General features: G+C 42.4%; 2 protein-coding genes across 2 annotated transcripts in view; one reads left to right on the forward strand and one right to left on the reverse strand.

Moving 5' to 3' along the window:
* LOC141339276 (uncharacterized) overlaps positions 1–17,053 on the forward strand; it is a 727,444-nt gene that overhangs the window by 172,726 nt on the left and 537,665 nt on the right. The window lies entirely within an intron of this gene.
* LOC141338353 (uncharacterized) overlaps positions 15,333–17,053 on the reverse strand; it is a 6,635-nt gene continuing 4,914 nt past the window's right edge. Inside the window, exon 4 of the mRNA XM_073843875.1 lies at positions 15,333–15,399. Coding sequence (XP_073699976.1) covers positions 15,333–15,399 — 67 coding nt within the window. The remainder of the gene's footprint in view (positions 15,400–17,053) is intronic.

Genomic DNA, 17,053 nt, shown 5'->3' on the forward strand with positions numbered 1-17,053 from the left:
GTGCATTTTTTAAGGAGAATTTGTAATTTAACATTTGATAATGCATGAACTGCATAAAGGGTCACTGAACCAATCAGTGCTACTGATTTGTGTCACATTGAAGTTACACACCCTTCGATTAGAGATCTCTAGCAAATAAGAACATTAGAATGATTTCTGACGACTAGATTATACCTGTTTTGTGACCACATCTCTGTTTTGCCTTGGCTATTACTATTGCTGGTAATCTATGATTGGCTGTTTGTATTACTGCTTAATAAAGCTGCATATGGATCCCAGCTCCACTGACTGTTTGTTACATTAGCATCATTTTGTTCAGTTCATTGGTGTGTTATATATATAGTGTTAAGACATATTCAGCTGTTGTTTATTAATTAATTATTTAATTATTTCTTGTGAAACTGTTAGGGGATCAACTGTGAGGTTCATAGTAGCAGAACAGGAAGAAGCGCTTTACCTACAAACTAAACACAGCTTTTGCAACGTTTGCAAAGTGTATGTCCACGGATCAAAACACACTTCAGACCACAGCAGGTTTCAGTTTGACTTGCTTGAGCTGTTTGTCACCCCTCAGAACAACAGGGTTGACTTTGATGACTTTTTTTTTTTTTTTTTTTACCATTTGTAACAGTTAAATCATAAAACCATGTAAACATGATTTATTTTGAATTTTACATTGACTAATCTAATTTAGCAATTTTTCATAGTTTCTTCTTTAGCTGTCAGAAAACTACATTTAACACTGTATATTTGATACTTGTTAAAAGAAAAAAAAAGAAAAGAAAAAAAAGAAGAATATTTTCCACTATTAAAACCATTCAAAGTCTGAATAAGTTCCAGAAGATAATTTATGAATTATACCAGGCAAAAAGGGTGCATGCACTTGGCATACATTGAGTGTCAAAGCTCTATAGTGGGAGGATGCACGCACCACACGAAAAGGCTGAGACTTTTCAGCTGAGTCAATAGATTTCACTAAACAGCTGAAGAAAATGGTTTGCACGTTTGTTTTGTTTTTCTTGTGCTGGTGGCGTTTGACTGGTAAGTTAAAATCATTTTTTATGTCTTTATTTATTCTCATGTCAAGGAAATAAAGCTGTTGCAACTGTTTACAAACATCACAAACTCGTCTTTATAGGAAAGAACCAGACATGTGTGTCATGCAGGCTAATAATATGTGACCCTGGACCACAAAACCAGTCTTAAGTCGCTGGGGTATATTTGTAGCAATAGCCAAAAATACATTGTATGGGTCAAAATTATTGATTTTTCTTTTATGTCAAATATCATTAGGAAATTAAGTAAAGATCATGTTACATTAAGATTTTTTGTAAAATTCCTACTGTAAACCAATCAAAATGTAATTTTTGATTTGTAATATGCATTGTTAAGAACTTAATTTGGACAAATTTAAAGGTGATTTTCTCAGTATTTAGATTTTTTTACACCCTTAGATTCCAGATTTTCAAATAGATGTATCTCGGCCAAATATTGTCCTATCCTAACAAACTATACATAAATAGAAAGCGTATTTATTGAGCTTTCATATGATGTATAAATCTCAGTTTTGTGAAATTTAACCTTGTGACTGGTTTTGTGGTCCAGGGTCACATATATTTAAATGGGCCTGAATTTGTATTCAACGTAATTACAATTTAATAAAAACACTCAACTCAGCGATGACTCATTTAAACGCTTCTGATTGGCCATTGCATTCTTAAGCGCAAGAGAATCAAGTGTCATGGTTATAATATGCAACACTGTAAAAATGCCTAAAAAAGCAGATCTTAAGTCAGTGCCACACGTTCTATTCATTTTCGCTTTGTTAGCAACAGGCGCAATAGATTTAATTTGTAGGTGAGGGGGAAATTTCGCCAAAAGTATTGCCATTTTTACCCCAAGTTCCCGTGGCCAGGGTAAGGCTAAGCCTAACCTTCCACAGCCTTACACACGCTCCGCCTATGCGTACAGATTAAGGTGTCAATTTACATTTGGCTCCGTATCAACAAAAATCTGCATTTGTTCCTGCATCTTCATCAGGTGTGTGTGGTGAGTCTGTGTCGGTGGTGGAAGGAGATTCTGTCACTCTGAACACTGATGTTTCTAAAATACATGTCGATGAAGACTTACTGTGGAAATTTGGACATTTGGACAAGTCTCTCATAGCTCAAATCATGAGAGAGAAACAAATCTTCCCTGATGTGAGATTCAGAGACAGACTGAAACTGAACCGACAGACTGGATCTCTGACCATCACAAACATCACAACTGAACATGCTGGACTCTATGAAGTAAAGATTAGTGGAGAGAAACGGTTAAAAAAAACATTTAGGGTTTCTGTCTATGGTAAGTAGAGATAATTTGTTCTTTTGATTAACACAATATATCAGGTTAAACATAAGTTAAGCTCAGTCAACAGCATCAAGTTGATACAAAAAAGACCCATTCCTTGTGGGGGGAAAATGCAAAAATATGACACTTAAATTTGATTGAAATTTTTTTATATATACTGTATATACAGTATAATATATAATGTTATATACATTAAAAAAAAATCTACCACTGTCAGTGTCAAATATTTAAAAGTAGATTTATTTATTTATTTATTTATTTTTTATTCTGGTAATCATTGTGCAGTAAATTATGCTTAAATGCTAAACTGAGCTTAACTTGTACTAAACCAGTAACATTTCTTTAACTACTAAACATTTTTTAGATGAAGAAAACCTTCACTGACCATCAACACACTGTCATGACTCTGGGCTGCTGCCTTTCCCTTCGCCACACGATGTCGCTGTTTTCCCTTCCCTGCACTCACTTCTCTGATTGTTGCACCTGCCTTGATTGTCACCTGTCTTCCCCAGCTGATAACACTTATGATTTGTCTTTATATCTCCACACTTCCACTACCCTGGTGAGTCTGCATTGTTTTCATGTACCCTGGTCTCTGTGTGGTTGGTTTCTCGTCTTTCTCGTTTTTGAAGTTTATGTTTCTGACCTTGCCTTGTTGGTGTTTTGTTTGTTTGTTTGTTTATTTAATAAATATACTTTCCTGCATTTGGACCCAGACCTCCTCCTTCAAACGTGACAGACGAGAAACCAACCACACAGAGACCAGGATACATGAAAACAATGCAGACTCACCAGGGTAGTGGAAGTGTGGAGATATAAAGACAAATCATAAGTGTTATCAGCTGGGGAAGACAGGTGACAATCAAGGCAGGTGCAACAATCAGAGAAGTGAGTGCAGGGAAGGGAAAACAGCGACATCGTGTGGCGAAGGGAAAGGCAGCAGCCCAGAGTCATGACACACACTACACTGAAAACAAGATTGTTGACTAGATTTACATATTTCTACTTTATTTTCATGTTTTCAGCTCGTCTGCCCACTCCTAACATTACCAGAATTTCTTTATCATCTTCATCAAAGCAGAATTGTTCATTGGTGTGTTCAGTGGTGAATGTGGATCATGTGACTCTCTCCTGGTACAAAGGAAACAGTTTATTGTCCAGCATCAGTGTGTCTGATCTCAGCATCAGTCTCTCTCTACCTCTGGAGGTGGAATATCAGGATAAAAGCGCCTACAGCTGTGTGCTCAACAATTCAGTCACTAACCAGACTCAAAAGATCGATATCACTCAAATCTGTCATATTCGCTCAGGTAAGATAGTGGTGATCATTTATTAAGCTGATTTCTGCTTTAGACATAAACATAAACAGTCATTAAAGGGATACTTCATCCAATAATGAAAATTACCCATGATTTATTCACCCTCAAGCCATCCTTCATGTATATGATTTCCTTCTTGCAGATGTATACAATCAGAGTTATATTTAAAAGTCCTACTTTACACCTTATAATGACAGAAAATGGTGGTTGAGATTTTGAAGCCTTCTGAAATGAATTGATATGTTTGCATAAGAATAATATCCATATTTGAAAGTTTATTACCCGTAATTTTAAGCTTCTGCTAACTGTCCTACAAGCGTTCTAATGAGAGTAGTGTTCCAGCAGATTATGTAGGCGTAGTGAAAACTCTAGTGAGAATATGTTAATCTAGCAAGAACCACTTTTTGTTTACAGCAAAGGAAAACCTCTTGGCTTATATCTTAATTTTCTTTACCTTAAAATTCTTCATTTTGTAGTTCTAATTTATGACTAGTTTTTTGTTTTGCTCTCTCCACTGCGCTTCCACGTTCCTCACTTCTCACCAGAGCTTACTCTATGTGTATGTCCTATGACATCCGCTGGAATGCCACCTTTATTGTGAAGATGCATTGTAAATCAAGGAGTAATTTTCATTTTTTAGTGAAATTTCCCTTTAAAAGATCTCACTCCTAAGGTCAAATTAACAGCTCATTTGGTCCATTACAGATCAGAGCCTACCCTTGTTTTACATTCTGCTGATTTGTGCTGCTGGATTTCTGTTGATTGTGGCTACAGTCATGCTGTGCTGCCGGAAATGTAGAAAAACAGGTCAAACATTAATTACAATTAATACATTTGAAACATACACACACATACATAGGCCTATCAAGCTTTGTATTTTTTAACATATCTGTATATGATTGTTAATGCAGTCTATGCAGTCGACACCCAGGAGGAGGACGGCAGAATGGATTCAGCATTGTGTAAACCACCAAGAAGAAAAACAGTAAGATCTCAGATCAAGTTTGCAGCAAACATGGCTGATCTGTGAGCCTAAATGCCATCATTATGACCTTCAGTGGGGAGCGGATCAAAAGATGTGACAATCTGATATCTGCCAGCTGTGAGCTGTCCACATTCACACGTTCAACTTATCAATGAGCAGGGAGCCAACGCAGTATAGTTAATCTAGACATAAGGACCCAATGGAGGCATTAAACCCTAAACTGATGTCATTACTTCCAGCTGCACTGGGTTTGCATCTGTTTTGTAGTAACAGTGCAGTGTTGTTCAAACCTGTTTAGCTCCAATCCTAATTATATACACTTGAACCAGATAATTAAGGTTTTCAGACTCACTAGAAACTTCTAGGCAAGTGTGTTGAGGCTGGTTGGAGCATATCCAACATTGCACCTTAATTGAAAAAAGATTAATACATTTTTTTGCTGTAAATGTGAAGACCTGGACATTTAGAAAGCAAAGTTGCTCTGCTATTCATTTTCTGTCACTTTTTTTAAAAGCTTTTTGATTGTGTTTGTGTTTCCTTGCAGAAATCAAAGACGGATACTGAGTATGAAAATGTGCCCAAAAAATGATGATCAAGTACCATCTACTGAAAGTGATACTGTTCCTCCTAAATAATACTTCAAACACTCCTACTGAACAATACCTCAAACACACAGATCACCACAAGAACTGCAGAATCACCAGATTCCAGAAGATTAAAAGATTCTTCCTTCTGACCCGCTCTGACTGGTTCACATTAATCCATGTCCAAAACACACGAAAGGACTAATTTACAAATGCTCCCTCCTTTCTGAGGTTGTTTACAGAACAGATGACCCCCCCATCCTTTGACATTCCAAACACACTCTCTCTGCTTCTCGAACAGAAAGCAATCAACTTAATAGTATTGCTATTAGAGCAATGGTATCAAGGACTCATGGTTTTATGTCTTTTATATGCTTGATTTATTTTATGTAATCCTTGGAGTTTTAATCTATGCATTATATGCCTTTATACCCTTGTTTGATGTGGAATTAATGGTTGAGATGAGTGCTGCACAGTCTACGAAAATTTTTTGAAAAATTGTTTATTGAAGTTAATATCAAAACTTGCAGAGATTCGATCATCTGAGTCTCATGATAATTTATGCACCAGGAGGAACAGCATGGGGGCGTGGATAGACCCCACAGCAATATTCGATTGGACCCTAGCCTCGTAGGATGGACTTAGGTGGCCCGCTTAACAGTTTGTGGCCTTTCGCTCTTCGCTTTTAACCTTTCGTCTCTTGTGGTTTGAGTGCTTTTCACCTGCGCTCATTTGCTTGACCAAGCGTACGATTGTGCCATCCAAAACTCTACTGAATTAGCTGAAGCTTTAGGACTGCCAAACTCTTCAAAGTCTTGCAACTCCGACTGAGAAGAACTTCTAGCATATCACGTCGCATAACCAGGCAACCAACCAAAGCTCCACCTTGCAAAACAATCCCTCCTTCACGAATGTGTTCCCAGGAGCAATTGTAATGCTGTTGTATCATGGAGAAAAAAATGCAACCACTGATTCTTAACATCATCTTTCCGCAATGAAAACAAACTCTGTGGCTTCATGACATGATTAACTAGCATAAGTATTTGTGGGCAGGTCGGACTGTTTGTTTTCATGGGCAGGCATGGATTATGCTAATGTGTTACCCAGTGACGTATATTGGTAACAGGCAGAATATTTGAAAATATCAACTCTTTCTTTTGAGAGACAATCTTTATGTATAATGCACTTTTTGACAGCTTTTAACAGCTTTGCAGACTGTTTTACATTGAAGGATAGCTATGAAACTAACTGCAAAAATATATATATATTTTCCAAAACCCACATGAACTGCTCTTTAATGTTTATGCCTTTATGCTCTGTAGTCACATTTAGCAGATTAAATTGCCCTGAGCAACACTAAAATCACCTACAATGGACATGTGAGTGTCAGAAGCATATGAGTGTCAAGCTGTTGCCTTGGCCTCCAAATTTCCCAGATCTCAATCCAACTCAGTCATACAGAGTTTAGCTCCAGCTTGCCTCAACACACTCTGGAAGTTTCTAGTATGCCTAGTAAGAGCTTGATTAGCTGGTTCAGGTGTGTCTAATTTGGGTTGGAGCTAAACTCTGCAGGACAGCAGCCCTCCAGGATTGAGTTTGGGCATGCACTCCTAATTTATGGGATGTGCTGGAGCAACAAATCCCATTCCAATCCATTGAGACCCTACCTTACAATTTGCAGGACTTAAAGTATCTACTGCTAATAACCTGGTGTCAGAGACCACAGGAGATGTTCAGAAGGATTTGGAGAGTCCATGATTCAGCTTTGATGCATAAGAGCTGTTTGGGCAGCACAACGTGGGCCTATACCATATTAGGCTAATGGTTTTAATGTTGCGGCTGATCAGTGTATTTCTGCTAGGAAGCTGTAAAAGACAGTTATTATTACCAGAGAGCAAACAATGATCTGTTTTACCAATATCTTTGACTCATATTTACTCCTTCGTTTATCATCATTTTCATGATGTTTATTTGCGCCATCTAGAGTTTTGAATAAAAGCATCACAACACTATGTAACAGGAAACATCAGTGTTCACAGGAAACTGACCAGTTTTAATCATTTTATACATTTATGCGACCACCATTTGTTATTTATAGATCATTTCTGAGATAGTACAACAAACAGGAAAGTATGTATGTAAGTCGCGATTTAGGCAAAATAGGTGAAAACTTAATAAAAAGTGCAAAACTGGCCCTCACACAACAAGAAGATTAAAGTAACAAAAACAACAGCTTTTGAAAGAATGGCAAAACATTTCAGTCACAGACTTAACATTCACTCATCAGACAAACCTACACGTGTCTCATGGATGATCTTGTGCGTCTTAAAGAACATCACACAAACCACATCCTGATTCATATATACCCCTTCTAAAACACATACAACCAAAGTAGTGTTAACTACTTTTTTTATGCAGTATTTTATGTAGTATACATACATAGTTTAATGTTGTTACATGTTTTTTGTTCAAAATATTCTAGTAATTTCAAATTTATGGTTTAATAATAGCGTTAATAATAGGATTATATGAACAATAGGCCCATCAGTATGTTTAGCATGTGTTTAGCGGATATACAGACGTCAATAGTACGGCCCATTTCAGAGGTTTGGCCAAATATGGCATTTCAAGTCAGTCACCAGACTGGGAACTTGCAAAAAACTTGAGAAAACAGTAATAACAAAAATAAAATAAAACGCAGTAACAAGTCAGCAGAATGGTGGAAGTTTGGAGACCACATATGTTTTTCAACAATTGGTAGAAATTTTAAAAAGTGATTTTAAACTTGCGGATGTAATGATTTTGTTGTTATTTTTCTCTGCCTCTCTGTCACATACACTTTCTCGCCATGTGTTTTGTTTCTGTAGATTAAAGGGTGTTAAAAAACGTTCACATACCAGCACAGGAAGAAACCCTTCACCTACAAACTAAACATACAAGCTCTGAATGCCCATTCTGATCTACAAGCTGTTTGTGTCACGTGTGTAGAAGGAGATCTGGGTCCAGATGCAGGGAAGAGTGAATTTATTATAAATAATAATAAAACAAACAAAACCAAAGGGCCAACATGGCACAACACTACTGGAACTTAAGACAAAAGCAAGACAGATTCAAACACAGACCGAACTCAAAACAATCCAAACAATGCAAACTCAACGAGTGGTGGGTGAGTGAAGACTAATATAGTCTGTGTGTGATGGGGAACAGCTGTGTAATCAGAGTGACAGGTGTGTGAGATGAGGCATGGCGTGTGGATGGAATAGAACAGCGACCTCCGGTGGAGGAGGAAAAACCCACAGCCCAGAGTCATGACAGTACCCCCTCCCCACGGAACGGCTCCCAGACGTTCCACGAGTCTGGAGGGTGGAGGAACGGGGGAAGGCAAATCAGGGGGAGGGACGGCGGGCCAGGCCCGTGCAGCGGAGTCACGCGAGCAGGCCTTGTTGCCAGCGGAGCCTCAGCAGACGTCGCCGCGTCAGGCACGGAGATAGCGGACGTCGCCGCGTCAGGCACGGAGATAGCGGACACCGCAGCACCAGGAACAGAGAGAGCGGTCACCGCCGCGTCCGGAACAGAGAGCGCGGTCACCGCCGCGTCCGGAACAGAGAACGCGGTCACCGCCGCGTCCGGAACAGAGAGAGCAGTCACCGCCTCGTCAGGAACAGAGAGAGCGGTCACCGCCGCGTCAGGAACAGAGGGAGCGGTCACCGCCGCGTCCGGAACAGAGAACGCGGTCACCGCCGCGTCAGGAACAGAGAGAGCGGTCACCGCCGCGTCCGGAACAGAGAGAGCAGTCACCGCCGCGTCCGGAACAGAGAGAGCAGTCACCGCCTCGTCAGGAACAGAGAGAGCGGTCACCGCCGCGTCAGGAACAGAGGGAGCGGTCACCGCCACGTCCGGAACAGAGAACGCGGTCACCGCCGCGTCCGGAACAGAGAGAGCGGTCACCGCCGCGTCCGGAACAGAGAACGCGGTCACCGCCGCGTCCGGAACAGAGAGAGCAGTCACCGCCTCGTCAGGAACAGAGAGAGCGGTCACCGCCACGTCCGGAACAGAGAACGCGGTCACCGCCGCGTCCGGAACAGAGAGAGCAGTCACCGCCTCGTCAGGAACAGAGAGAGCGGTCACCGCCGCGTCCGGAACAGAGAGCGCGGTCACCGCCGCGTCCGGAACAGAGAACGCGGTCACCGCCGCGTCCGGAACAGAGAGAGCAGTCACCGCCTCGTCAGGAACAGAGAGAGCGGTCACCGCCGCGTCAGGAACAGAGGGAGCGGTCACCGCCACGTCCGGAACAGAGAACGCGGTCACCGCCGCGTCCGGAACAGAGAGAGCGGTCACCGCCGCGTCCGGAACAGAGAACGCGGTCACCGCCGCGTCCGGAACAGAGAGAGCGGTCACCGCCTCGTCAGGAACAGAGAGAGCGGTCACCGCCACGTCCGGAACAGAGAACGCGGTCACCGCCGCGTCCGGAACAGAGAGAGCAGTCACCGCCTCGTCAGGAACAGAGAGAGCGGTCACCGCCGCGTCCGGAACAGAGAGAGCAGTCACCGCCGCGTCCGGAACAGAGAACGCGGTCATCGCCGCGTCCGGAACAGAGAGAGCAGTCACCGCCTCGTCAGGAACAGAGAGAGCGGTCACCGCCACGTCCGGAACAGAGAACGCGGTCACCACCGCGTCCGGAACAGAGAGAGCGGTCACCGCCGCGTCCGGAACAGAGAGAGCGGTCACCGCCGCGTCCGGAACAGAGAGAGCGGTCACCGCCGCGTCAGGAACAGAGAGAGCGGTCACCGCCGCGTCAGGAACAGAGAGAGCAGTCACCGCCGCGTCCGGAACAGAGAACGCGGTCACCGCCGCGTCCGGAACAGAGAGAGCAGTCACCGCCTCGTCAGGAACAGAGAGAGCGGTCACCGCCGCGTCAGGAACAGAGAGAGCGGTCACCGCCGCGTCCGGAACAGAGAGAGCAGTCACCGCCGCGTCCGGAACAGAGAGAGCAGTCACCGCCTCGTCAGGAACAGAGAGAGCGGTCACCGCCGCGTCAGGAACAGAGGGAGCGGTCACCGCCACGTCCGGAACAGAGAACGCGGTCACCGCCGCGTCCGGAACAGAGAGAGCGGTCACCGCCGCGTCCGGAACAGAGAGAGCAGTCACCGCCGCGTCCGGAACAGAGAACGCGGTCACCGCCGCGTCCGGAACAGAGAGAGCAGTCACCGCCTCGTCAGGAACAGAGAGAGCGGTCACCGCCACGTCCGGAACAGAGAACGCGGTCACCGCCGCGTCCGGAACAGAGAGAGCAGTCACCGCCTCGTCAGGAACAGAGAGAGCGGTCACCGCCGCGTCCGGAACAGAGAGAGCAGTCACCGCCGCGTCCGGAACAGAGAACGCGGTCATCGCCGCGTCCGGAACAGAGAGAGCAGTCACCGCCTCGTCAAGAACAGAGAGAGCGGTCACCGCCACGTCCGGAACAGAGAACGCGGTCACCGCCGCGTCCGGAACAGAGAGAGCGGTCACCGCCGCGTCCGGAACAGAGAGAGCGGTCACCGCCGCGTCCGGAACAGAGAGAGCGGTCACCGCCGCGTCCGGAACAGAGAGAACGGCCACCGCCGCGTCCGGAACAGAGAGAGCGGTCACCGCCGCGTCCGGAACAGAGAGCGCAGCCACCGCCGCGTCCGGAACAGAGAACGCGGTCATCGCCGCGTCCGGAACAGAGAGAGCAGTCACCGCCTCGTCAGGAACAGAGAGAGCGGTCACCGCCACGTCCGGAACAGAGAACGCGGTCACCGCCGCGTCCGGAACAGAGAGAGCGGTCACCGCCGCGTCCGGAACAGAGAGAGCGGTCACCGCCACGTCCGGAACAGAGAACGCGGTCACCACCGCGTCCGGAACAGAGAGAGCGGTCACCGCCGCGTCCGGAACAGAGAACGCGGTCACCACCGCGTCCGGAACAGAGAGAGCGGTCACCGCCGCGTCCGGAACAGAGAGAGCAGTCACCGCCGCGTCCGGAACAGAGAACGCGGTCATCGCCGCGTCCGGAACAGAGAGAGCAGTCACCGCCTCGTCAGGAACAGAGAGAGCGGTCACCGCCACGTCCGGAACAGAGAACGCGGTCACCACCGCGTCCGGAACAGAGAGAGCGGTCACCGCCGCGTCCGGAACAGAGAGAGCAGTCACCGCCTCGTCAGGAACAGAGAGAGCGGTCACCGCCACGTCCGGAACAGAGAACGCGGTCACCACCGCGTCCGGAACAGAGAGAGCGGTCATCGCCGCGTCCGGAACAGAGAGAGCAGTCACCGCCTCGTCAGGAACAGAGAGAGCGGTCACCGCCACGTCCGGAACAGAGAACGCGGTCACCACCGCGTCCGGAACAGAGAACGCGGTCATCGCCGCGTCCGGAACAGAGAGAGCAGTCACCGCCTCGTCAGGAACAGAGAGAGCGGTCACCGCCACGTCCGGAACAGAGAACGCGGTCACCACCGCGTCCGGAACAGAGAGAGCGGTCACCGCCGCGTCCGGAACAGAGAGAGCGGTCACCGCCGCGTCCGGAACAGAGAGAGCGGTCACCGCCGCGTCCGGAACAGAGAGAGCGGTCACCGCCGCGTCCGGAACAGAGAGAACGGCCACCACCGCGTCCGGAACAGAGAGAGCGGTCACCGCCGCGTCCGGAACAGAGAGCCTCAGCGCTAATGGCGTCCATCGCCGCCAAACAGGCGTAGATGGTGTTGAAGCGAGCGACCGATGCTGCCTCGAAAGAAATCTCCCCCGCTGGACCCACTGTTGGAGTTTGCATTCTGTCACGTGTGTAGAAGGAGATCTGGGTCCAGATGCAGGGAAGAGTGAATTTATTATAAATAATAATAAAACAAACAAAACCAAAGGGCCAACACGGCACAACACTACTGGAACTTAAGACAAAAGCAAGACAGATTCAAACACAGACCGAACTCAAAACAATCCAAACAATGCAAACTCAACGAGTGGTGGGTGAGTGAAGACTAATATAGTCTGTGTGTGATGGGGAACAGCTGTGTAATCAGAGTGACAGGTGTGTGAGATGAGGCATGGCGTGTGGATGGAATAGAACAGCGACCTCCGGTGGAGGAGGAAAAAACCCACAGCCCAGAGTCATGACAGTTTGTCCACCAAACAGACCAAACCACATTTCTGTGAGAAAAAAACCCAGACCACAGCAGGTTTCACTTTGACTCAGATAAATACCAGTAAATTAGCATCATAAGATCATACACTGTTTTATCTTAAACATTGTTTTTTATTCATACACAAAAATTGAAAACTGAAGATATCTAAACAACATTATTAAAACCATGAGGGTAAGACTCTGTTTTACAATGAAATGTAGTTCATCCACAATTCACACAATATTTTAAAAACTTTTAACCAACCAGTCACATATTTACCCTTTGAAAAGTATGTAAAATGACAAAAATAAAGAATATTCCACCCATTAAGAACAGTTTAAATGGTTAATACGCCAGAGAAAGCCAAAAGAACTATAACAATAAATTACATGCAAATACAGCATATAAACTAGGAGGGTCAAACGCTGCCGTGGGAGGATTCACATATAGCTTGAGTGTTTTAAGTGGATAGACTTCTCAGATCAGACACTGAGCTATTGAAGAAAATGTTTCAAATAGTTGCATTATTCTGTTTGTTCTGGTGTCACCTGATTGGTAAGTTATAACAACATTATTATGGCTTTTACTTTACTAGATGAATTATTTTTGTAAGTTCTACTTACTTAAAATTCAGGTCCATTGGGAATATTAAATTAAAATTTCCAGGCCTGGAAAAGTAATGACAATAAAACTGTTAAAACTTATTGGAAGTACAGTTAATGTCAGCATCTTTGGATCAGAAAGACAAATCCTCCAAGAGCTTTCAAGTCTGTGTCTTTTTTTATAGAAAAGACACATTAAAGATTTAAATATCCAAGAATTACAAATACAAATTGATTGGTACAAATCATGAATTACGGATTATCATAAAAAATTATGAAGAAAGAAATAAAGAAAGAGAAAGGAAATTAAGAAAAAAAATGAATCTGACATATATGTGTGGAAACCAAGAGTCAGTTTTTCTACGCGTGTTTTATCTAATAACATTTAATATAAAAAGGTTGTTGAAAATATCAGGCAGAATTTAACTTGTAGAATTTAAGATGCAGTTATTTAAGTACAATCATTGTTTACTTATTTCTTAATTAAATTATGTCCTTGACATATTGATTTTGCTGTTTAGCAGATAACCTTCAAACATATTAAATATTAAATGTTTGGTTGACACACATCTACCTGTTTGGATATCTCCCCTTACAGTTGTTTGTGTGTTTCTACTGCTGTTCTGGATGTTATTCAGTTCACACAAGTTACAGGCGGCAAACAAATTCAGCTTTGTAAACCATTAAGAGTGTTAATCTGTGTAAAACATCTTCATGTTTTCCAGGTGTGTTTGGTGAGTCACTGTCAGTGATGGAGGGAGATGCTGTTCTTCTACACAATAATGTAACTGCGATACATGAAAACGATGACATACTGTGGAAATTTGGAGCTGAAAACTCTCTCATAGCTCAAATTGATAGAGAGAACCAAATCTTCCCTGATGGGAGATTCAGAGACAGACAGTAGTAATGGCATCTCCTTTATGTCAAAATGATTAATGACTTTGACCTTTGACCTGTCATAACATGTCATAACTTTTGACCTCCCCCTCTGTGACATTTCTTTGACCTCGCCCTCGTGACCTGCTGATGTCCGGATGTGTATAAATAGACATAATTAAAATTCCGGAGATGATCCCGTGACGTGTTAAAGATGGCTTTAGGGATTTTATGAAGATTAATGATGGTTGAACTCTGACCGGTGAAATTATAGCTAGCAGGGTCATTTTTGATGTCTCCAGATTTCCTGTGACCACACAGCGACCGCATGACAGGATACATTTCTTCAGGGTGTGAGAAAATAAATACATATTTTTATTTATATACAAGAATAAATGTCAATATATATATATATATTCAATGGTGTGTATGTCTGGTTATACTTGTTTATATGATTTATCAGAACACAGTTTTGTATGCTTATATGGTTTTATGTGATTCACTATAATTATAAATGTGGTTTATGAGGATATCTTTTGAGCCATTTAAATTAAAACACTAACAAACATACTTTATTTTGAGCCATTATAATTAAAATACTTACAATCATACTAAATGTTTTATATATGAGTTGTAAAAATCATTACATCTATGGAGAGGACCTTATAAAAAGCATGACAGTGTGTAAAGAAAACCAATATCTATGAGCATATACATAAAACGCCCCAGTCATTATAAAACAAACAAATTCAATCAATTAAACTTTAAAGTTAATGGATAGCTTTTGGTCATTATAATTAAAATACTTACAAACATACATTTGATTGGGCTGAATTTTGTGAATGGATATTTCATTTTCCTGATTCTGGATGTTGTTAGTTATGTTAGTGTGTTTTTGCAGCTTCAGGAGCATCTGAATCAGGTGACTTTTTTCAGGGTTCGCTTCATGGTTTTTAAGGGCTTTAAAATGGTAAGAGTTGGGGTCACTCGTTTTTAGGTGTTTCCAAAATTTGATGGCTCGTTTCTCAATGCGCATTAGTAGAGGGTATTGGCCTAATTCTGCCCTGCATGCGTTGTTCGGTGTGTTCCTCTGTACTCTGAGAATACTCTTACAGAACTCACTATGCAGAGCTTCAATCGGATTTTTGTCCAATTTTTCAAATTCGTGATTTAGGAGAGGACCCCATACTTCACTGCCATATAATGCAATAGGTTCTATGACTGATTGGAATATTTTGAGCCAGATTCTAACTGGTATTTCAATTTGGATAGATTTTTTGATGGCATAAAAGGCCCTTCTTGCTTTCTCCTTCAGTTCATTCACAGCCAAATTAAGCTTACCAGTTGCACTTATTTTCAGCCCGAGGTATGTGTAGTTTGTGGCATATTCAATTTTGGTCATACCAAGGGTGAAATTGTGTCTCTTTCCCTGACATGTGGGTCTTTTCTGGAATGTTAGTACTTTAGTTTTGTTAGGATTAATAGTCAGGGCCCAGGTCTGACAAAACTTGTTCAGAATGTCTAGGTTCTGCTGTAGACCCTCTTCTGTAGGAGACAGCAGAACCAGATCATCTGCAAACAACAATAACTTTATGTTGCAGTCATGTAGTGTGAGGCCAGGTGCTGTTAATTGCTCTAGGAGTTTAGCCAATTCATTGATGTAAATATTGAAGAGGGTCGGTGATAGTGGGCAGCACTGCCTCACACCTCGTTTTTGAGTGAAGAATTCTGTTTATTTCCAATTTTAATTGAACACTGATTGTTTGAATACATTGTTTTAATAATATTGTATGTTTTACCACCAATACCTGATTCTAGAAGTTTTGACAGCAGACCTTTATGCCAGATTGAATCAAAGGCCTTTTGGAAATCTACAAAGCAAGCAAATATTTTGGTTTTGTTTTGGTTAATGTATTTGTCAATTAGGGTGTGAAGGGTGAAGATGTGGTCTGTTGTTCTATAATTTGTTAAGAATACAATTTGGCTTTTGCTGAGGACATTGTGCTCTGTAAGGAAGTGTACAAGTCTTGTGTTGATGATGTTGCAGAACAGCTTCCCCCAACCCATTCTCACTCCCGAGGCGTCAAAAACTGCAGAACGGTCAAGTGCCTTCCGCGTCATATATGAGACGCCAAAGGTCGCCCTAGGCGTCAGTTTGTCGACGCGTAAAGAACTCCATTGCTTTCAATTGCTTGCCTTATGCGTCAGATCAAAACGCAGAAGGCAATAGCCTATACTTCATCGCCATTTTATAAAATTCTGGTTTGAAAAAAGGAAATCAGATCGATTTATTTTTTATAGCTACGTTTTATACAGAAATGTACATTTCTATTGATAAAGCCCCTATTTAATCGATACGGTTTTAAAAAAATGCTATTTGTACCTCCAGCAACTCTCAACCTTTAAAAACATATAATTTTATGGTGTAGTTTTGCGTTTTATAATGCCATATAATATTTAAAATAGAATGAAATAGGCTATTATAATAAACATATTGAAATTGTTATTCTATTGGTATATAAATATATGTTTACTGTTTTGTATTTGATCGCAGGGACATCAATAAATTAATTAGTAGTTTGTTCTTAATTGTGATTTCTGAAGCATATATCAGATTAACGCGCCTGTTTTATTATGTTGGCCAAACAAAACATAACGTAAATTAATTTCACTAAACCAATATATGCAGATTTATAATAATACATTTCCAAATATTGTATCATTAAAAATAGTTTGTAGTAAAAAAATAATAATAATAAATAAAGAAATAAAGAAATATATAATTAAATAAATAAAGCCTTTTTTTTGTTTTGTTTTGGCCTTCCATCTCGCGGGAAAACGTGTAGCGTTGCAAACTCTTCCTTTGCCACGGTAGGTTATGGTACAGTAATTTACGTAATCTAGATAAACATTACTTCTAGATAAAACAATGTATAAAACTATATATGTCTGTGTTACCACTGGGCATCTTTATCTGGGTTGTTCTGTAGTTTGAGAGTAAAAGCCATACCCAAAACCAACCAGACCGGTGCTAATTGAACCTAAAGTGCAGACCATTAAGTTAAGTACAAGTGTTAGCATATTAGCTAATAATTCATAAATTGGGGTTTATCAAACTTATGACCTGGGCTTTGTGAAGTAATTAACGTTTTTGTTGTTGTTGTTGTTTTATATTTATATATATTCATTTATACACATA

Source organism: Garra rufa, chromosome 7 (genome assembly GCF_049309525.1).
Source record: "Garra rufa chromosome 7, GarRuf1.0, whole genome shotgun sequence".
In the NCBI taxonomy this organism is placed as follows: Eukaryota; Metazoa; Chordata; class Actinopteri; order Cypriniformes; family Cyprinidae; genus Garra; species Garra rufa.